Consider the following 23,665-nt stretch of genomic DNA (forward strand, 5'->3'; position numbering starts at 1 on the left):
TCAGCCACGGTGCAACAGAGAACGCTACAGGAGGTCATTCATGCATACAGCTGTGAGACTTTACAATTCATCTATCCTGTGCCGAGGTATCATTGACCATTCAGTCTAGGAATTAGGTCACCCCATCCTATAGCTGTACTTAATGCAGTTAATTATCAGATATAAAATATGCATTACTGATTTTATTGTTTGACTGGTTTTTATTTTTATTTTACTCTATTTTGTCCTTCCTAAAACTTCCAACAAGATGTGCAATAATTATTTATTTGTATTATTTTTTTGGCAATTTGTTTATTTATTATATGTGTATAGTATGTTTTGCCCCTCCTTGAACTGCCACCTTAACGTGGTGGAGGGGTTTGAGTACCCGAATGACCCTATAGGAGTTATGTTGTCCGGGGCTATATGCCCCTGGTAGGGTCTCCCAAGGCAAACAGGTCCTAGGCGACGGGTCAGACTAAGAGTGGTTCAAAACACCCTTTATGAGACAAATTAAATCAAGGACCGTGACGTCGCCCGGTATGGCGCAGCTGGGGCCCCACCCTGGAGCCAGGCCTGGGGTTGGGGCTCGTATGCGAGCGCCTGGTGGCCGGGCCTCCCCCCACGGGGTCGATGATTGACTTTGTGGTCCTTTCATCTGACCTGCGGCCGTATGTCTTGGACACTCGGGTAAAGAGAGGGGCGGAGCTGTCAACTGATCACCACCTGGTGCTGAGTTGGATCCGATGGCGGGGGAGGAGGCTGGATAGACTCGGCAGACCCAAGCGTACTGTGAGGGTCTGCTGGGAACGTTTGGCCGAGTCTCCTGTCAGAGAGATCTTCAACTCCCGCCTCCGGCGGAGCTTCGAACAGATCCTGAGGGAGGCTGGAGATATTGAGTCCGAGTGGACCATGTTCTCCACCTCCATTGTCGAAGCGGCCGCTCGGAGCTGTGGCCGTAAGGTCTCCGGTGCCTGTCGAGGTGGCAATCCCAGAACGCGGTGGTGGACACCGGAAGTAAGGGATGCCGTCAAGCTGAAGGAGTCCTATCGGGCCTGGTTGACTTGTGGGACTCCTGAGGCAGCTGACGGGTACCGGCAGGTCAAGCGAATTGCAGCCCGGGTGGTTGTGGAGGCAAAAACTCGGGCCTGGGGGGAGTTCGGTGAGGCCATGGAGAAGGACTATCGGCTGGCCTTGAAGAGATTCTGGCAAACCGTCCGGCGCCTCAGAAGGGGAAGCAGTGCCCTTGGACTCGTCCATCACCCAAGCTGAAGTCACCGAGGTAGTTAAGAAACTCCTCGGTGGCAAGGCACCGGGGATGGATGAGATCCGCCCTGAGTACCTCAAGTCTCTGGATGTTGTGGGGCTGTCTTGGCTGACACGCCTCTGCATCATCACGTGGCGGTCGGGGACAGTGCCTCTGGGATGGCATGGTGGTCCCTCTTTTTATGAAGGGGGACCGGAGGGTGTGTTCCAACTACAGGGGGATCACACTTCTCAGCCTCCCTGGGAAAGTCTATGCCAGGGTACTGGAGAGTAGAATACGGCCGATAGTAGAACCTCGGATTCAGGAGGAACAGTGTGGTTTTCGTCCAGGCCGTGGAACACTGGACCAGCTCTATACTCTCTACAGGGTGCTGGAGGGTTCATGGGAGTTTGCCCAACCAGTCCACATGTGCTTTGTGGATTTGGAGAAGGTATTCGACTGTGTCCCTCACGGCGGCCTGTGGAGGGTGCTCTGGGAGTATGGGGTCCGGGGTCCTTTGCTAAGGGCTGTCCGGTCCCTGTACGACCGAAGCAGGAGCTTCGTTCCCATTGCCAGCAGTAAGTCAGACTTGTTCCCGGTGCATGTTGGACTCCGGCAGGGCTGCCCTTTGTCGCCGGTTCTGTTCATAATTTTTATGGACAGAATTTCTAGGCGCAGCCAGGGACCGGAGGGTGTCAGGTTTGGTGACAACACGATTTTGTCTCTGCTCTTTGCGGATGATTGTCGTGTTGGCCTCATCAAGCCAGGACCTTCAGCATGCACTGGGACGATTTGCAGCCGAGTGTGAAGTGGCTGGGATGAGAATCAGAACCTCCAAATCCGAGGCCATGGTCCTCAGTCGGAAAAGGTTGGCTTGCCCACTTCAGGTTGGTGGAGAGTTCCTGCCTCAAGTGGAGGAGTTTAAGTATCTTGGGGTTTTGTTCACGAGTGAGGGAAGGATGGAACGGGAGATTGACAGACGGATCGGTGCAGCTTCTGCAGTAATGGGGTCGATGTACCGTTCTGTCGTGGTGAAGAAAGAGCTGAGCCGCAAGGCGAAGCTCTCGATTTACCGTTCAATCTACGTTCCTACTCTCACCTATGGTCATGAGCTTTGGGTCATGACCGAAAGGACAAGATCCCGGATACAGGCGGCCAAAATGAGCTTTCTCCGCAGGGTGGCTGGGCGATCCCTTAGAGATAGTGTGAGAAGCTCGGTCACTCGGGAGGAGCTCAGAGTAGAGCCGCTGCTCCTCCACATCGAGAGGGGTCAGCTGAGGTGGCTCGGGCATCTGTTCCGGATGCCTCCTGGACGCCTTCCCGGGGAGGTGTTCCGGGAGCGTCCCACTGGGAGGAGACCCCGGGGAAGACCTAGGACACGCTGGAGAGACTATGTCTCCCAGCTGTCCTGGGAACGCCTCGGTGTTCCCCCGGAAGAGCTGGAGGAAGTGTCTAGGGAGAGGGAAGTCTGGGCATCTCTGCTTAGACTGCTGCCCCCACATGGTATGGTATGGTATGGTATTATGTTTTGTGTGTACTGTGAGTAATTTACTGTCTTCATGTATTGCTGCTAATGCATTTTAATTTCCCAACTGGGATCAATAAAGTACCACTACTACTACAACTACTGTTATCACTTGCGAAGAAAACCAAATGGTAGCGCCGTGGGTGGAACGTGCAGATTTAGGGGCGGTAATATTATGATAAGATCCCTTTTCCTACGTCAGAAGGGGAGCGAAATCTGAACGGCTTATTTTGCTTGCAGAGAAAGGGTTACCAAATCAAAGTTACTGGGTTTTCACTTTTCATGTTTTCTGGGTTGGTAGATGTACTGGGGACCAGATTATAGCACTTAAAAATGAAAAAAAGTCCGATTTTCATGATATGTCACCTTTAATGATAATACCCTGACCAAACAACCTATGATAGAAAATGTATAGGTTATATATGATTTATATAGGCTTCTGCGTATGTTATGGGGCCCACTAATTCCCTGATGCCATAAGCAGCCGCTTACCTTGATTATTGGTTGATTTTTAAAGGTGCATTGTGTAAAATTTAGGAGGCTCTGTTGTCAGAAATGCAATATAATATATATATATATATATAACTGTTTTCAGTGGTGTATAAAACCCTTACATCACTATTTAGGACAATCAAGATGGCGCCGCGGATGGCTGCCTCGGTGTGGAGCTCTCCAGTTATTGTGTTGTTTTTGTTGGTTTGTTCTGTGTTTAGTCATTCTTTTCCTATCAGTTTCACCAAAGACGAACTACTGGACACTACTGTAACTTTTTTACAGATTTTGATTACTCAGACATTTTACTGGACATTCTCGTCGGAGGGGCAGCGGTGTTGTTCAAACGCGCGGTCAGACGCAAACGCGGGAAGCGCGCCGGCACGCTGGTTAAACTCCGCGGGCGTGGCCTCCGCACTGCACTCCCCAGTATTCATCTTGCGAATCTCCGATCTCTTCCTAACAAAATGGACGAACTTATTCTCCTCACCTGCACTAACAAGGATTTTTTAAACTCCGCTGCTCTGTGCTTCACTGAAACCTGGCTGAGTGAAGCCATACCGGACAACGCACTACATCTGCCGGGCTTCCAGCTGTTCCGAGCGGATCGCATCGCGGAACTAAAGGGGAAAACGAGAGGTGGTGGATTGTGTTTCTACATTAACGAAAGTTGGTGTTCAGATGTAACAACACTGAAGAAGATGTGCTCTCCTAATTTAGAGGTGCATGTCATAAACTGTAAACCTTTCTACTCGCCGCGGGAGTTTTCCTCATTCATTCTCGCGAATGTTTACATTCCTCCAGACGCGTGTGTGAGCGCGGCGCTACAACAGCTGGCTGAACATATAGCTGAAATGGAACAAAGGTACCCAGACTCTCTTTTAATCATTTTTGGGGATTTTAACAAAGCAAATCTCTCCCGTGAACTGCCAAAATACAGACAGCATGTTACATGTCCTACCAGAGACAGTAATATATTGGACCACTGTCACACTACGATAAAGAATGCGTATCACTCCGTCCCACGGGCAGCTTTGGGGCTCTCTGATCACTGTTTGGTTCATCTTATACTGACCTACAGGCAGAAACTGAAATCAGCTAAACCTGTAATAAGGACTGTAAAAAGATGGACCAACGAAGCAGAGCAGGATCTACAGGCCTGCTTCGATTGCACTGATTGGACTGTTTTTGAAGCTGCAGCCACCGATCTGGATGAGCTCACAGATACTGTAACATCATATATCAGTTTCTGTGAGGATACATGCATTCCTACCAGGACATTCTTATCATTCACTAATGATAAACCATGGTTTACTGGGAAACTCAAACAGCTTTGTCATGCCAAAGAAGATGCTTACAGAAGTGGGGATAAAATCTTGTATAACCAGGCCAGAAACAGACTGACAAAGGAGATCAGAGTTGCTAAAAAAAGCTATTCTGAAAAGCTGAAAAACCAGTTTTCAGCCAACGACCCGGCATCAGTCTGGAGAGGCCTGAGGAACATCACCAACTACAAATCACCATCCCCCCCATCTGTGGAGAATAACAACTGGCTGACACTCTCAATGCATTCTATTGCAGGTTTGAGAAGCCCAGACTCACACCTCACACCCACTCTGATGTGCACTTCACACATCCACCATCACCTCCTGCAACCCCTCTCCTCCCCCCTTCTGCCATCCAACCTGAGCTTAAGGTCTGCGTGGAGGACGTGAGCCGAGTCTTCAAAAAACAGAAGACTAGGAAAGCTTCAGGCCCAGACGGCATCTCATCTGCTTGTCTAAAAGCTTGCGCTGACCAACTGTCCCCAGTCTTCACACAGATCTTCAACAGATCATTGGAGCAGTGTGAAGTTCCCTGCTGCTTCAAACGCTCCACTATCATTCCGGTTCCCAAAAAAACTAAAATCACTGGACTTAATGACTATAGACCTGTCGCTCTCACATCTGTGGTCATGAAGTCGTTTGAAAGACTGGTGTTGGCCTATCTGAAGGACATCACTGGACCCCTGCTGGATCCCTTTCAGTTTGCTTACAGAGCAAACAGGTCTGTGGATGATGCAGTCAACATGGGACTGCACTATATCCTGCAACATCTTGACAGACCTGGGACTTATGCACGGATCTTATTCGTGGACTTCAGTTCGGCCTTCAATACCATCATCCCTGATCTTCTCACAGCCAAACTGACTCAGCTCTCCATGCCATCCTCAATCTGTCAGTGGATCTCCAGCTTCCTGACGGACCTGCAGCAGCTAGTGAGACTGGGGAAACTCACATCCAGGACCCTCACCATCAGCACTGGCGCCCCCCAAGGGTGCGTTCTCTCCCCTCTGCTCTTCTCCCTGTACACTAATGACTGCACTTCTAAAGACCCCTCTGTCAAGCTCCTGAAATTTGCAGACGACACCACTGTCATCGGTCTCATCCAAAATGGTGACGAGTCTGCTTACAGACTGGGGGTTGAACAGTTGGCTGTCTGGTGCAGCTATAACAACCTTGAGCTGAACACGCTCAAAACAGTGGAGATGATCGTGGACTTCAGGAGAAAATCCACAGCACTCGCCCCTCTCACCATCATGAACAGCACTGTGGAAGCAGTGGAGTCATTCAGGTTCCTGGGCTCTACCATCTCTCAGTCAGGACCTGAAGTGGGCAAATCACATTGACTCCATTGTGAAAAAGGCCCAGCAGAGACTGTACTTCCTTCGCCAGCTGAAGAAGTTCAATCTGCCACAGGAGCTGCTGATCCAGTTCTACTCAGCCATCATTGAGTCTGTTTTAAGCACTTCCATCACTGTCTGGTTTGGTTCAGCTTCCAAATCGGACATCAGGAGACTACAACGGACAGTCCGGACTGCAGAGAGGATTATTGGTGCCCCCCTGCCAACCCTCCAGGACCTGTACTCTTCCAGAGTGAGGAAGAGAGCAGGTAAAATCATCACAGACTCCACTCACCCTGGTCACCTCCTGTTTGAACTGTTACCGTCAGGACGGCGACACAGATCACTGGCCACAAGAACATCCAGGCACAGGAACAGTTTCTTTCCACAGGCCATTTCCCTCCTGAACACTTAACATGCCCCCCAAATCATATGCCTGTAAGTGCAATACTCCCACTGTCTAGTGCAATAAACTCAGGTGATATTTATATCTATATTATTCATACTACAAAAATACTGTAAATATGTTCATAATCTGTAACATGCACTAGACTCCCACTGTCTAGTGTAATATTCTCTAATTCAGGCGATATTTATATTTATATTATTCATACTACTCAAATACTGTAAATATGTTCATAATATGTAAATGTTTATTCGGACTAAACCCAACTGTGACCCTACTTTTTTACTATTTATACTATTTTTATTTTTATTCTTTTAAATATATTTTATTCTTAGAATTGTATTACTATGTTTCTTGTTGTATTTGTATTTGTATATGTGCACTGGAAGCTTCAGTACCAAGAAAAATTCCTTGTGGGTGCAAGCACACTTGGCAATAAAGCTCTTTCTGATTCTGATTCTGATTCTGATCACGGACCGTTATGTTTTTATTACCTTAGAATGAGCCATTTCTATCTACATACACCGCAGGTCCCCTTAAGTTGACATAGCCATTTTGCACCGCCATGTTTCTACAGTAGCCCTGAACAGACAAACTCCACTAAAGACTGCGTTTCATCACTTTGTTGTTCTTCACGCAAAGAAGCTAGCTAAAGTCAGCAAATAAAACATTGACACAATGATAAATAAGTAACAAATAATGTTCGCAAAAATCAAGCGTAGCATCAGTTCTGGCAGGTCACATTAGTCAAGCTTGCATCAGCTGACTCTCAGCCACTGTATACATATATAAGCTCCTTCAGTATTATCAGCAGCTATCGCGTTTCTCAGGAGCTAATTAAATGGCAAAATTCAGCAGGCAAACCGCATCATCTCACAAGGAGTCGTGCAATCGGCAATTTAACGAGGAATTCGTTCCCCACAAGGATTTCACCTCAGATTAATTCAAGCTCGTGAACTTGAACACGAGATTCACCGCATTGATCATAAGCTCCCTGATTTGGAAGTGACCTCAGTGTGCATTGCTGCTTGCATTGCTGTATTAATTGACACAGGTCTCGATGTGATTCACTCTCCATTCATCTCTGAAAGTCTTCATGAAGCTAAGCTAAGTTCCTTTTTTAATGCTCATTGCTAAAAGCTATCAGGGTATTGGCAACATGCTTGTTGCTAATGCTATCCGTGTTGCTTGGGCTTATCTAGTCGTTTTCTTTAAAATGCTCTTGCTAGGCTTATGCGATCATATTGGCAATGCGCGTTACTTATCTGTTGTCATTGGCAACTGCTCGCGTTGCACATGCTGTGCTTTTAGCACTATGCAGCACAGATTCAAGCAGCTTGCGGTGATAGTTAGGAAATAACAATTCGTGGTGCAAATGGAATCTTTTCTGCTGTGGCACAGCCCTAAAAAGACATAGTAAGCAGTCACTATTCGGTTGAGTCAGTTCAGCGTTGATTCTGTCGGGTATTGGACACGCATGGTCTATCTAGTTCTTGGAAACACGGCGTTCTTAAAGCTATAATGTATTGTATAAATGATTGTTTTAAGTCTATCTAACCTACATGTTATTTAAACACTGCTTGTTCAAAAGGCTAGTGGCTATTGACAAATGCTTGCTCTAAAAGCTGTTAGTTGCTATTGGAAACATGGTTGTTTTAAGGTTATTAAGGTTATTGTCACATGCTGTGTTAAGCTTATCACAGGGTTCGTACGGGTGCTAGAAATCCTTGAAAATGCTTGAATTTTGATGTTGTGTTTTCAAGGTTTGAAAAGTGCTTAAATTTTGGATAAAATGCTTGAAAATGCTTGAAATTGTGACTGTATTTCTATTACAACAAATAACTATCTGACTGAATAGTTTGTTTATTAAATGGAGAAATAAAATGTAGCCCTTCAGATACAGAGCGATTTCAGCTACGCTGGCCAGAGCAAAAGCAGGCGGAGTTTACATTTTGATTTCCGTGCTTTTTTGGATGCCCCGTTTTTATTGGCCGCGAGGGTAATCATCACAGAGCGCAGCGGCAAAAGTTGAAAAATTGAGCTGCGTGCGCACAAGCTTGCCAATGTTGCGGCGCTTTGGTCGACGCAGCAACAAAACGTCTTCGCTTCCCGCAAGCCATTGAAATAAATTGGTATCATAGCACAGTGGTGATAATGTAATGTTAGTATTGCATGTCCGTTATGGCACGTTCATTTGTGGAATATGTGAACATAGCCAAAGTTACAGCACAGTAACTGTAACGTTAACTACCCGCAAATTAAAAACTCCAAACGTTTGACCAGTGCATAACAACATTCGTTGATTGCTGAACAGAAATCGTGTCAGATGGAGTGTCATACAAGTAAGTTAGCCTACTGTAAGCTTGAGGATGGCCTTATGCAATATTTACACTGCTCTATTCCAGTATAAATGTATATGTCTTCTTGGCAATGAAATACTTTTTTTTTATTATTAATATAGGCTATTTATCAGGCAGGTGCCTGTGCACTGTCAGAGTCTTCTGGGTTGAAATGGAATTACAGGTTGTTGTTGCACTGTCTCAGATTTTGTTCGAACCTTGTCTATATCAAGAATGTGTCCCAAAACCAAGGCCTGTAAAATATTTCTGTTCAAATCCTGTCTTCATATTTTTTTTTTCAGCCCTTGAAATTACTTCAGTTTTACAGCCTGAAAATCACATTATCTGGTAAGCAATATTTGGACATTAATATAATGAAAAGTATTATGCATAGGCATTATCAACTTAGACAGTGATACATTTTGAAAAATAAAACTTGTGACTTGCTTAAATATCTGATCCTTCTGCTATTACGAAACACAATTTTGGCTGTTTATAGCATTATCTCTTTTAATGTGATAAAATCACGAAATAATAATTTTGACTATGTATTGGTATGTAATTTACGGTGGTGTAAGGTGCTGGAAAAAGCTTTAAAATGGACCTTGAAAGTGCTTGAAAAGTGCTTGAATTTGACCTTGGAAAAGGTGTACAAACCCTGTTATCAGGCATCAGCAATATGCTATCAGTAGGCTACTGTACGGCGGTTGCTAGTGCAAATGTTATCGAATTGTTACTTAGGCTTCTAGTATTATTGTGCATACTGTCCTAAGCAACATGCTGTAGTAACCAAAGCGTTGTTTTAGGCTTATCTGGTTGCATTGGAAAAATGCTAATCTGTTGCATCTACAGTATGTATCTGATTATTGCAACATGCTGTATTAAAGTTAGCACATACTTGTGGCTAAAGCTATCTAGATTATCGGTAACATACTTGTGCAAAATACACAGTAGGTACATTCACTGTAGAGGTCTGTTATTGAACACTAACAACATCTTAGCTTGATGGTCCTGTGAAGGAGTGTGGAATCATGGAAGTCGTCATCTTCACCTCCACAGCCGATGGAATCAGTACGAAGGGAGCAGAAATCATGTTCATGAATGAGGAAGCACACTGTATTCATAGCTTAGCTGAGCACTGCATCTGACTCAGAGGATACAGGGTGTATGCTTTCCCTGCCAAACTAGTTTTAATACTAGTCCTATGGTTACACAAACTACACTACCAAACTACACTAGTTTTAGCAATAGTTCCGCGATTATACAACATGCTTGTTGTATTGTATCAGATTTTCCTGCCGCTAGGAGTGTAGGCTTCTCCCAATAGGTCCCATGCAATTGTTAAATTGGCTACAGCAACACGCTTGTTGCAATTCGTCCTTGCTTGCTCCAGCTTGGGGTGATGCTTCCCCCATAAGATTGGATCTATAGTGCTCAACATATGCCGCTAACATCAGGATGTATTAACTATTCTATCAGCCTCAGTCATGTTGGGGGTAGTGAGTAAAAAAAAATAAAAAAATTATATATATATATATATATATATATAATATATATATATATATTTTTTTTTTTTTTCCTTGGTTTCTACAGAAGTAAACTACAACCAAGTATAACAAGGTTAAGACGTCTGTGGCGAGCACGACGAGGTCGAGGGCCGTGGGAGAACGGCGCGAGGCCGGCGGTGGTGTGATTGATAATGAGCGACACGTGCGCGACGCACCGGTCTCGCATCTCTCACGGAGGAGCCATCGCCGTCCGCCAGGAGGCGGAGGAGCGTTGAGCCGTCCTCCCACGGCCTTTGACCTCGTCGTGCTCGCCACAACGTCATTGACAGGAGACAGTGTATGCAGTTTATGCAAATCTACATATTTGTGCCTAATTATATCTAAGTATCAGCATCACGCTTGTTCCATTAAACCATCCAGCTGTATTAATGACATGTTACTTCTGCGTGAACCAGAAGTTTCCACCAACATTACTTCAGTATTGTGACGTATTTCCAATGAAAAGGATAATTGAACAGGAAATCTCCATCTCTCATCTCTTGCTCACAGTCGTCACTCAAAATAAACTGGAACTGGACTGCCATATTCAACCACAAGCAAGCAGCTGACTTCATTTGATCTCAATTTTCACTTCTTCATTTCAGCATTTTGGGTATTGACAACATGCTTGTTGCTATGGCTCATGCGGATATTGGCAACATACTCGTTTAGGTCATCCAGGTAAGGGCAACATACTTGTTGCTTAAAGGTGGTCTAAGTGATGTTAGGTGACGTCACTTCTTGTTGACGTCCGAAGTATTGTCAAACAAAATGGAGGCTAGCTAGACCCTCCCTCCTCCTCATCCGTGCACTAACCCCCCAAACCCCACCCCAAATCATTCTTGTCGGTTATTGGCTGGAACAGTTTGTTATGTTTTGTGGTGCGGGTGAGCTCAGTTTGTTTTTCTTGCCGTTTGTGGAGCCTGTGGTGTCTACAGAGACCACGTTTTTTGACAGTGTGTTCAGGGGACAAGCAGCTAGCGGATGGTGAGGAGATGTTTGCTGTATGTGACAAAAAATGTTTTGGCCTAAAAAACGTGTGACATCGCTTAGAGCACCTTTAAGGCTTTCCGGTATTGTTGAGCAACATGCTGCTGCTCAAGCTTTTCAGGTATTGGCAACATGCAGGTATAGGTAACTGCAAAAAAAAAAAAAAAAAAAAAAAAACCCTCTCCCTGCTCTTATCCATGCTAAGCTGCATGGATGCGCAGGGAGTTCTTGCCCAGAACGGAGCCATACCGCCAATCAAAACTGTAATGTAATTGTCAATCGTATTTGACGATAGTGGTCCTGTCCTGACAGGTCCTATCATTTTACTGAATAATTAAGTAAATATAATTTCTTGATTTTTCTTTGTAAAGAAACCTCATTGCTTAACTGGCTACTCTCTGCTGTCTCAGATGACGACATCTTTTCCTGTTGGCCAACGTAACTTCTGTTGGTTGCAATTCGCAACCTCACCACTAGATACTGCTAAAATGTACACACTGGCACCTATAGTCTGCCCCTGGTTCTGAATACAGAAAACAAGTTTATTTTACCTCCACCAGAAGTCCTGTTACAGCAATGTCACCATAATTCATCAGAATAAATGAAAGATTGGTGCCTGAAATTAAAACCACTTGAAACGATGTTTCCTGGAAAAAAAAAATAAAAAATTTAATTGCTTATGGGCTTTAATGACTGAATAGATTTTGTTTGCTTGTTTGTTTTGTTATTTTCTCTTTCACTGTCTTTGTGTACTACTTTGTGCAATCAAGTATTGTGAAATTAAATTGAATAATGAATTGAAAGAGAGAACAGTCATATTTCAGAAGTATATCAAACGTACTGTGTTAGTGTTGGGATAGTAAGGGACTTTATCCCACGTTGCAACAAAGACCCAAGAAGCGCTGAACGCCAGATTTGGGAAATAATTGTTTATATCCTGAGTGGCGCGTGTGAGAACACTTCCATTAGTGTACTGATGATATGAAACCACACCTCTCACACTGTTGTCAAGGTCGGTCCAGAGACCAGCAATTATATCTTGGCTTCCATTAGCAGGAAAGGAGTAGGGAATATATTGGTATGAAGGCTGGTTGAATGTGAGGTGTCCATTATTATTAACCTAAAACATGAGAAATATTATCAAAATCACAGTCACAGGATCACAGATGAGTTAACAAAACATCCACCACTCACTTTGAATCAAGATGGAATCAAATTCTTACATAAATCTGCCTGTATGTGCGGCCAAAGAACCGAAATGGACTCAACAGTGGAATAACTGAGGAGCTTCCATCATCAACAGCAGCGTTTATTGTGTCTCCTGATGAGCCGAATGGATAGAATATTCCTGGTGCTGTCAAGAGAATGCACAAAAAACATTTCTGTTCACTGATGTTAACATTTCACACTGATTTATGGGGCTCATGTTTGAATCTAGACTGGTGGTGGACTCATGTAGATGGGACAGTAAAATATTTAACCACTAAATAATCTCTATATGATCTTGAAGAAATAAAGTGCACTAGGTAACAGTGTCTTAGTGTCAATATAAATCTAATACAAAAAATAAAACAAAAATACAGCACTCTCCATTAATATTGGCACCTTGGTAAATATAAGCAAACTGACAGAGGAGTGAGTTAGAGAATGTGAAGCAGCCCTTGGTCGATGTGCTTCAATTTTTTTGATGATGGAAGCTCCATAATATAGATATATATATATATATATAGAGAGAGAGAGAGAGAGAGAGAGAGAGTGATATGATGTGAATAAGTTTGGACACTCATGCTAAAGTTGCCTAAAAAGAGGAATAAAAAATCATCTTTTGGAAATTGATCTTAATCCCTTAATTCTCGCCCTAAATTTTTTCTTGTTCAAGAAGCTGTTGCACTTGAATATACTGTACATCACAACAGGAAAGATAAGATGTGCGTTTAATGCTGACTTTAAACTATAAAACACTTCTGAAGGTACATAAAAATGTTGCACAAGCATATGATTAGTTTTCCATCACTCTAAACAGCATTATTAACAGACACTGTTGTGTTTGGCATGTGGTGTTTTCTGTAAGAATAAACACTTACTGTACAAACACCATTAAATACCTCATACTGTAAACTCAGTTGTTATGGACATGTTGAAGAATTTGTGTAAAGAGACAATAATCTATGAAGCCTGCACTGATCCATGAGTTTCTATACTTGCTATTAGAGAGAGGGCCATCATTCTTAAGAGCTTCTGAGTCAAAATAAAATATAAAATAAAATTCAGGTTCTTCTCAGGTTTGTTCAATTCACACCACAGATTTGGTTCTAATTTGGTTCATAATTACCTGCCAGTATTGTCGATGAAGTTGTTGTTGATGTAGATGTTGTTGATGTTGTTGTAGATGTTGTTGATGGAGATGTTGTTGATGGAGATGTTGTTGATGGAGATGTTGTTGTAGATGTTGTTGATGGAGATGTTGTTAATGGAGATGTTGTTGATGGAGATGTTGTTAATGGAGATGTTGTTAATGGAGATGTTGTTGTAGATGTTGTTGATGGAGATGTTGTTAATGGAGATGTTGTTGATGGAGATGTTGTTAATGGAGATGTTGTTGTAGATGTTGTTGATGGAGATGTTTTTAATGGAGATGTTGTTGATGGAGATGTTGTTGTAGATGTTGTTGATGGAGATGTTGTTAATGGAGATGTTGTTGATGGAGAAGTTGTTGATGGAGAAGTTGTTGATGGAGATGTTGTTAATGGAGATGTTGTTGATGGAGATGTTGTTGATGGAGATGTTGTTGATGGAGATGTTGTTAATGGAGATGTTGTTGATGGAGATGTTGTTAATGGAGATGTTGTTGATGGAGATGTTGTTGATGGAGATGTTGTTAATGGAGATGTTGTTAATGGAGATGTTGTTGATGGAGAAGTTGTTGATGGAGATATTGTTAATGGAGATGTTGTTGATGGAGTTGTTGTTGTAGATGTTGTTGTAGATGTTGTTGATGGAGATGTTGTTAATGGAGATGTTGTTAATGGAGATGTTGTTGTAGATGTTGTTGTAGATGTTGTTGATGGAGATGTTGTTAATGGAGATGTTGTTGATGGAGATGTTGTTAATGGAGATGTTGTTAATGGAGATGTTGTTAATGGAGATGTTGCTGTAGATGTTGTTGTAGATGTTGTTGATGGAGATGTTGTTAATGGAGATGTTGTTAATGGAGATGTTGTTAATGGAGATGTTGTAGATGTTGTTAATGGAGATGTTGTTAATGGAGATGTTGTTGATGGAGATGTTGTTAATGGAGATGTTGTTAATGGAGATGTTGTAGATGTTGTTAATGGAGATGTTGTTAATGGAGATGTTGTTGATGGAGATGTTGTTAATGGAGATGTTGTAGATGTTGTTAATGGAGATGTTGTTAATGGAGATGTTGTTGATGGAGATGTTGTTGATGGAGATGTTGTTAATGGAGATGTTGTAGATGTTGTTAATGGAGATGTTGTTGATGGAGATGTTGTTGTAGATGTTGTTGATGGAGATGTTGTTAATGGAGATGTTGTTAATGGAGATGTTGTTAATGGAGATGTTGTTGTAGATGTTGTAGATGTTGTTGATGGAGATGTTGTTAATGGCGATGTTGTTGATGGAGATGTTGTTAATGGAGATGTTGTTAATGGAGATGTTGTTGTAGATGTTGTTGATGGAGATGTTGTTAATGGAGATGTTGTTGATGGATATGTTGTTGTAGATGTTGTTGGAGATGTTGATGGAGATGTTGTTGATGGAGATGTTGTTAATGGAGATGTTGTTAATGGAGATGTTGTTGTAGATGTTGTTGTAGATGTTGTTGATGGAGATGTTGTTAATGGAGATGTTGTTGTAGATGTTGTTGATGGAGATGTTGTTAATGGAGATGTTGTTAATGGAGATGTTGTTGTAGATGTTGTTGATGGAGATGTTGTTAATGGAGATGTTGTTGATGGATATGTTGTTGTAGATGTTGTTGGAGATGTTGATGGAGATGTTGTTGATGGAGATGTTGTTAATGGAGATGTTGTTAATGGAGATGTTGTTGTAGATGTTGTTGTAGATGTTGTTGATGGAGATGTTGTTAATGGAGATGTTGTTGATGGAGATGTTGTTAATGGAGATGTTGTTAATGGAGATGTTGCTGTAGATGTTGTTGTAGATGTTGTTGATGGAGATGTTGTTAATGGAGATGTTGTTAATGGAGATGTTGTAGATGTTGTTAATGGAGATGTTGTTAATGGAGATGTTGTTAATGGAGATGTTGTTGATGGAGATGTTGTTAATGGAGATGTTGTTAATGGAGATGTTGTAGATGTTGTTAATGGAGATGTTGTTAATGGAGATGTTGTTGATGGAGATGTTGTTAATGGAGATGTTGTAGATGTTGTTAATGGAGATGTTGTTAATGGAGATGTTGTTGATGGAGATGTTGTAGATGTTGTTAATGGAGATGTTGTTAATGGAGATGTTGTTGATGGAGATGTTGTTGATGGAGATGTTGTTAATGGAGATGTTGTAGATGTTGTTAATGGAGATTTTGTTGATGGAGATGTTGTTGTAGATGTTGTTGTAGATGTTGTTGATGGAGATGTTGTTAATGGAGATGTTGTTAATGGAGATGTTGTTAATGGAGATGTTGTTGTAGATGTTGTTAATGGCGATGTTGTTGATGGAGATGTTGTTAATGGAGATGTTGTTAATGGAGATGTTGTTGTAGATGTTGTTGATGGAGATGTTGTTAATGGAGATGTTGTTGATGGATATGTTGTTGTAGATGTTGTTGGAGATGTTGATGGAGATGTTGTTGATGGAGATGTTGTTAATGGAGATGTTGTTAATGGAGATGTTGTTAATGGAGATGTTGTTGTAGATGTTGTTGTAGATGTTGTTGATGGAGATGTTAATGGAGATGTTGTTGTAGATGTTGTTGATGGAGATGTTGTTAATGGAGATGTTGTTAATGGAGATGTTGTTGTAGATGTTGTTGATGGAGATGTTGTTAATGGAGATGTTGTTGATGGATATGTTGTTGTAGATGTTGTTGGAGATGTTGATGGAGATGTTGTTGATGGAGATGTTGTTAATGGAGATGTTGTTAATGGAGATGTTGTTGTAGATGTTGTTGTAGATGTTGTTGATGGAGATGTTGTTAATGGAGATGTTGTTGTAGATGTTGTTGATGGAGATGTTGTTAATGGAGATGTTGTTGATGGAGATGTTGTTGTAGATGTTGTTGATGGAGATGTTGTTGTAGATGTTGTTGATGGAGATGTTGTTAATGGAGATGTTGTTGATGGAGAAGTTGTTGATGGAGATGTTGTTGGAGATGTTGTTGTTGTTGTAGATGTTGTTGATGGAGATGTTGTTGTAGATGTTGTTGATGCAGATGTTGTTGATGCAGATGTCGTTAAAGGAGGTGTCGTTGATGCAATGGCTTTTTAAGAAAAAGAACATTACATTTTAAATCTTTGTGTAAAGCTCAATTAACCCTGTTGTACACAATCTACTATATGCCTTCTGTCGTCTTATTTATACATCTCTCCTTCATCATTATGTTTTGCTCCCCACAATAAAAACTAAGCAGCTTTGATTATAAAACTAAGCATTTAAATATCACCTCACTAAAACATATGTTAAAAGAGGAAGAATTAAAATTACACTGTTATAATAGTTTAATTATAAGGTATATTTGAGTTATAGTTTGAATGAATCCCTTTTTTTTTCATGACACATTGACATTACAGTACAGAATGGCACTTTCAGTATTATCCTGAACATTGCATAAGCGTTCGTTTCATGTTTCGTAGAATAGTAGAGAGGCTATCAGTAGTGTAATGTCATATACTTTTGATTTTCAGGCAAAAACGTCCCGAGTCCTTCATATAAAATTCAGCCTACAGGCTTTCATCAAACCTAGGAAGTCGGGAAAGGTCTCGTTTTTTAAGTTTCTTACACACTGTTAACTGTCAATACAAAAGGGATTAATACATGGAAATCCTTACATACAGCCCCTTTAACCATAAGTTTACAGTTAACAATTACAGTATGTTTCTTAGTAATATTAAGTAACTGCATGTTCTTACATTCGGATTAAGATTAGGATTTAGTTTAGGCTTAATTGCATGTAATTATGCATAATAGTTATTACTAGGAACTACATGTAACAAAGACACTGTGAAATAAAGGGTTACTGTTTTTTTGTCATCAGTTATGTACATTAGGGTTTTATGTGACATCTTATGTTGTTAAATGTATCGATGTTTATGGCATTATTTTAGTGATTTATTACAGTGATGGTGTTTTGTATTTGTGTGCATGAGACTGTGTGCTCCTTCTGTATATTAGTATTTACTTCTGCTTGTGGAAAAGCTGTTTGTGATTAACTTTGATTCATCATGTGTCTTTCACTTTACCAGCAGTGTTATTATGGTGAATGTCAATATGTACAAAACAGATTTATGTAGCAACATGGCCTTGCTAATTCAGCAGGGCTGTTGGATTTACTGGTTTAAAATTGAAACAATCTGTGTTGTTAAAAGTGCTATATAAATGAAGGTGACTTGACTTGAATTATTCTGGCAAACACAGCTGCTATTTTTTTTTTTTTTTTCTGTAAAAACAACAATTGTTTTTTTTTTGTTTTTTTGTTTTTTTACAGTGTACGCATAAAATAATCATACAAAACATTAAATGGGAAACATGTATTTCTAAAACGATAAATATTTTACTATTAGAGGCGTTGTGTCCACTGTCCACCCTGAGGATCCATTGACCGGGAACATGGACATTACTGGAGTTATTGAGGTTTGAGATGAAGCTCCCATTGTTTGATTCAGGAATCACAAAGAAGTCAGTGGAGTTTACTGTGTCATAACCAGCCTGTGTATTTAAACAGTATACTTACATACATTGTTATAGAAAATAGTAACATTTTGTTCTGATACAGAAAACAAGTTTGTTTTACCTCCACCGGATGTCCTGTTACAGCAATGTCTCCATAATTCATCAGAATAAATGAAAAATTACTGCCTGAAATTAAAACCACTTGAAACGATGTTTCCTGAAAAAGATAAAAAAAAAAGATGGTTCATCTTTATTTAAAGGGCACCTATTATGACTCTTTTCACAAGATGTAAAATAAGTCTCTGATGTCCCCAGAGTATGTATGTGAAGTTTTAGCTCAAAATAACCAACAGATCATTTTTTACAGCATGTTTAAATTGTAATTTTTTGGGGCTCAGAAAAACGCGCTGTTTTAGTGTGTGCCCTTTAAATGCAAATTAACTGCTGCTGCACGGCACAGGGGGCGGAGCCTCACAAGCTTGCGCTTCAGTCAGGACAATCTCATCTGATAATATCAGAACAGAAACTCTCAGTTGCGGTGTTCATTTCGACTCGGAGTTGGACAATAATGCCCACAGAGCCAGAGAATATATGCTGTATGGACATAGAACAGGTATAGTTTAGTTTAATTATGGTTATAACTTATTTGTCATCTGCTTTTATCCACTAATACAAGCCTGCTGTAGCAAAACCCGTCCGAATGATGACCAAAATATACTGACGAGTTCAGTGAAGTTCATTGTACATCACACAAAAGATGAGCGTTAGTTTTACTCCAGAGAATCTCTGTAAGAGCTGAATAAACATAGTATAAGAAGTGCGCATTAAAGTCTTATCCATAAACTCTCTCTCTCTCTCTCTCCCTTTCATTATCAACAACATACACAGCGAAGTACACAAAACACTCGTTACAACTAACAGTAAACAAATATACACACCTTTTCAGTGGGTGCTAAATAAACTGGTAAACCTTATATCCGTAAAATGACTCGAAGAGCTGTCATAAAGAGCACGCTCGCACTTTCATTTCTTCCGTGTCCAGTCACGTTAGGCCTGTTGCTCCGGAGACTGTAAGCTGGATCACAAACAGTACAGATCCATCCTTGAGTAACAACGGGAGTAAATGAAGACTGCTATGTTCATTCTTACATCCAACAACAACACACCTCAATCGCTTAGGAGACATTCTTATCTACAGCTGCTCAAGCGTCGAACAATGGCGGACTCTGTGTCCAGCTCACTCAGGGCGGGTCTAGGCTCAAACTGAAGTGTCACTCAACAGTTGTGGGAGGGGCCTGCTCAATTCTACGTCACATTGCGCCGAATCTGAGAACAGCTCATTCTGAGACAGTGCTTATGATTTATTGAGATTGTAAAAAAAACACTGGGTGGATTTTTATCATTCTAGGGTGGTTTTGCTCACACACTGCCAACACACATTTATGTTCAAACACCATGTAAAAGTGAATTAAAAATTACATTATGTTGTTGTTGTTATTTGCATGACCATTTCTGTCATTTCTCTCTCACTTTCTTTGTGTATTATTGTGTTCATACCAATAACGTGTTTTGAAATTGAATTGTTTTAGTGAAACGTTCACATTTCAGAAGTACATCAACCTTACTGTGTTAGTGTTGGGATAGTAAGCGACTTTATCCCACGTTGCAACAAAAACCCAAGAAGCGCTGAAGGCCAGATTTGGGAAATGATTGTTTATATCCTGAGTGGCGTGTGTGAGAACACTTCCATTAGTGTACTGATGATATGAAACCACACCTCTCACACGGTTGTCAAGGTCGGTCCAGAGACCAGCAATTATATCTTGGCTTCCATTAGCAGGAAAGGAGTAGGGAATATATTGGTATGAAGGCTGGTTGAATGTGAGGTGTCCATTATTATTAACCTAAAACATGAGAAATATTATCAAAATCACAGTCACAGGATCACAGATGAGTTAATAAAACATCCACCACTCACTTTGAATCAAGATGGAATCAAATTCTTACATAAATCTGCCTGTATGTGCGGCCAAAGAACAGAAATGGACTCAACAGTGGAATAACTGAGGAGCTTCCATCATCAGCAGCAGCGTTTATTGTGTCTCCTGCTGATGAGCCGAATGGGTAGAATATTCCTTGTGCTGCCAAGAAAATTAACAAATATGCAAAAGGATTTGACATTTAAATTGTACAGTGATTTAAGAAGCTCATGTTTGTTCATGTCATGTGTGAGGAAACTGTCTGCGATTAGTAGTGGAAGATGATGACGGTGGACTGGTGTAACTGTGGACTAATATTGGCACGATTGGTAAATAAATATGAGTTAAATGGGCTGTTTCTTTCATTAAAAATGTCCACAAAAATCTATCCTTTAACTGAAGTAAAATTATAGAAAAAATTAAATGTGTAAAACATTAAATAAATATTTCTCCAAAACGTGTTCCACAATTATTGTCAACACTATAAATTCTTAAAATCTAATTAGAGTATATTCCTTTATGTTTTTAAGTTCACCTGAGTGTTTAGGAACTTTTGTGGTAAGTCATGACTTCCTGCTCTAATCATGAGATGATGCACAAGCCAGAATATGAATATGAATATGTCAGAATATGTCACTGATTAGTAACAAAACGTTATTGAGCAGGACAAATCAGGAAGTGGCTTTAAGAAAATAGCTAAACAGTTGAAAACGACCATTTTTTATTCAATAATGAAACATCTCAAATCAGCTGAAGATGTTATAATGGCCCCACACAATAAGGAGAATGGTTAGAGTGGACAATAATCTTGTTCTAATAAACAATAAAAGTCTGTTTTACCTGCCAGTGTTGTTGTTTGTGCCCTGGTTGTTAAAGAGAAAGATAGATTATTGACAACAGATAGTAAACTAAACCTTACTCAGTGCCAGGACTGATATGAACACCAGCAGAAGCTGTGAAACCAGAGACAATCTCATGATGATGAAGTCAGATAAAACCAGCACGTAGGAGTCCTTCTGTAATCAGAGAGCATTATTAGAGCATTGTGCATTATATAAATGCACTTAAAGGTCCCATGGCATGAAAATTTCACTTTATGAGGTTCCCCTAGCCTGCCTATGGTTCCCCAGTGGCTAGAAATTGTGATAGGTGTAAACCATCCTGCTTCGCCTTTGAGAAAACGAAAGCTCAGACAGGCGAATCTGATATCTTCCCCTTATGTTGTCATAAGGGGAAAGGTTTCCTCTCCTTTCTCTGCTTTGCCCGCAAAGAGAATTTGGCCCGCCCATGAAAAAATGACTTGCAAACGAGCGGAGCATGGCAGTTACTCAGGGTTTGGATGTACAAATTAACACAAAAGTATTTTTTTTTAATTCCTTCATCCGAGCCTTTGAAGAACCAGAGGGTTATGTGAATTTCTGATGTGTAATTGTTCAAGTTCAGACAGAAAATCTTTCTCTCAAAATTGTTCAATACTGTTTATGCATCAGTAAATCAAGCCAGTGACTAAAATATCAACTTCACATCGTTTCTCTTGGTAGGATGAAAATAATCTTATTTAAACTGTGATTAAAATACATACAGAAAGCGATCAAAGAACAATCCCTTTCCAATCGCCCAAGCTGTAAATCACACAGAGCGAGTTTATCTGGACACTTGCCAAAACTCGTTATGAAATCAATGACACTGTTACACTGCACAATGAAGCTCTTAGTGTATTTACATCATGTTTGCATTGGTGAAAGCATTAGTGAGAGTGCAGAAACTGCGTTGCAATGATAAGATCTTCATTCACTCGATCAACAGGCTGTCATCTGCTCAATGCTCATCAGTGCAACCTTTTATGTGATGGGAATAGATCTATATACTTTAAAAACTTCTCACGATTCGTTAATCTCGATAGCTGTAATAGTAAAAACGTATAATAGCTGTAATAGTAAAAGTTTTTGAGAGAGTTCCACATGTAATACTAGCTATTTCATATGCAAGCATGTCAGCCAATCACAGCAGTGGGCGTTTACACTGAAGTCTCACAGCCAATCACAGCAGTGGGCGTTTACACTGAACTCACACAGCAGACACGCCCCTTCAAACAGAGCGTTCAAATCAGAGGCTAAAATAAGGCTTGGAAAAATGCCTTTTATTTCTAAATTATGACAATTTTGACAAAAAAACAAAAAAACATACTAACATTATAAGGGCACCCCAGGAAACATTATAAAATAATAAAATAATCCATGCTATGGGGACCTTTAAACCATGTTAATCAGGAATATCTCTTAATAAAAACCCTAATTAAAAATCAGATGATTCAATCAAATCTGACTGTATTCATTTATAGCTGTAAACGGTAAAAGCTAATATTAAATATCTAATTATTATTAATTATTTATAATTATTAAAGTTTATTTTAAAGTTTTCTGTTATATTATGATGTATATATTGTGTACATACATTAATTTAACTGTAAACTACTGTAGTAAATATGCATCTTAATTTGCACTGTAGTGTATATAGTAATAAAAGGGATTTTGGGCCCTATCTTGCACCCAGCGCAATTGACTTTGTACACCGACGCATGTATCATTCCTATTTTGCACCCGCGCAAAGCGGACTTTTCCCTCCAGAGACGCACGTCGGTAAGTTAGGAAATACACTTGCGCTCCCCAGGGCGGTTCAGCACAAAGAGGAGGCGTGTTCCGGCGCAAACGTTCCTTCATGCTATTTTGCAGGTTTAGAAAACAATTGCGCCACTAACCAGGAAAAAATAGTTTAAAGTCAGTGGCGCGTTGCGCATGTTATTCAGATGCTATTTTAAGGGCGCATGCTTGGCCATAATCAATGTAGCGTGTGCACAACGCGCACTTTGATTCTCTCATCTACACAGATGCAGCAGTTTTCATTTTTGCAAATCATACATTATTACAATAGATAGATAGATAGATAGATAGACAGACAATTTATTATAAAAGCATACATCTAGCTTACACATTTACCCAAATTATCATACGCCTGTTTAACCGAAGTTAATTTGGGTGGGTTTCTCCATTTCAATGTAACTTCTCTCTCTTTTACGGCCGTGACGAGAGCGTTGCTCTCCTCGGCTGTGAACCGCTCCTGGCGCACGCCTGGCAAATCCGCCGTTACAATAGCAATCCGCTATGGAAAAAGTGCGTCTGCTCTTAAAGGGTACATAACATGCACAGTTTCACCTAATCTCATGTTAATCTTGAGTACCTATAGAGTAGTAGTGCATCCTTAATATCTCCAAAAAGTGTTTAGTTTTATTATATTTATAAAAGAAAAATACAGCTTTCCGATTCTCTCCGGAAAAAGCCGAAGTCCTGGAGGCGGAGCTATAGAGTCAAGCGGTAGTGCTTGATTTCCAGCAAAAGACAGAAATCTGATCCAGTTGTACTTACATGAATGGGGTCTTTTATCACTGGGACCGCTCCACGTTTTAATAGCAAACGATTTGCAAATCCAGCGTCGACCTGGGCCTTGTTAATAAAACATTCGTCACTGAAATGACCAGAACACACAACCGCACTTGGTACACTCCGTTGCTGCCCCGGAAAAACAAACTGCATCCACTGTTCCTGAAACACTGGGTTCTTTAGAAAACTGAACACG

The 23,665-nt window shown here is 40.7% G+C and overlaps 1 protein-coding gene and 1 long non-coding RNA gene across 2 annotated transcripts in view; both read right to left on the reverse strand.

Annotated features, from left to right (window-relative positions):
- LOC307146505 (uncharacterized protein) overlaps positions 1-23,665 on the reverse strand; it is a 122,312-nt gene that overhangs the window by 68,300 nt on the left and 30,347 nt on the right. The window contains exons 12-13 of the mRNA XM_079850621.1: positions 18,175-18,270; positions 17,939-18,089 (exon numbers count right to left, since the gene is read on the reverse strand). Coding sequence (XP_079706747.1) covers positions 17,939-18,089; positions 18,175-18,270 — 247 coding nt within the window. The remainder of the gene's footprint in view (positions 1-17,938; positions 18,090-18,174; positions 18,271-23,665) is intronic.
- LOC307146506 lies at positions 19,694-20,896 on the reverse strand. The gene is made up of 3 exons (XR_013819113.1): positions 20,873-20,896; positions 20,061-20,194; positions 19,694-19,957 (listed from the first exon to the last, which is right to left on the reverse strand). It is a non-coding gene; the product is annotated as an uncharacterized lncRNA (long non-coding RNA).

The sequence above is a fragment of the Squalius cephalus genome, assembly GCF_949319135.1.
Source record: "Squalius cephalus genome assembly, chromosome: 19".
Lineage (NCBI taxonomy): Eukaryota > Metazoa > Chordata > Actinopteri > Cypriniformes > Leuciscidae > Squalius > Squalius cephalus.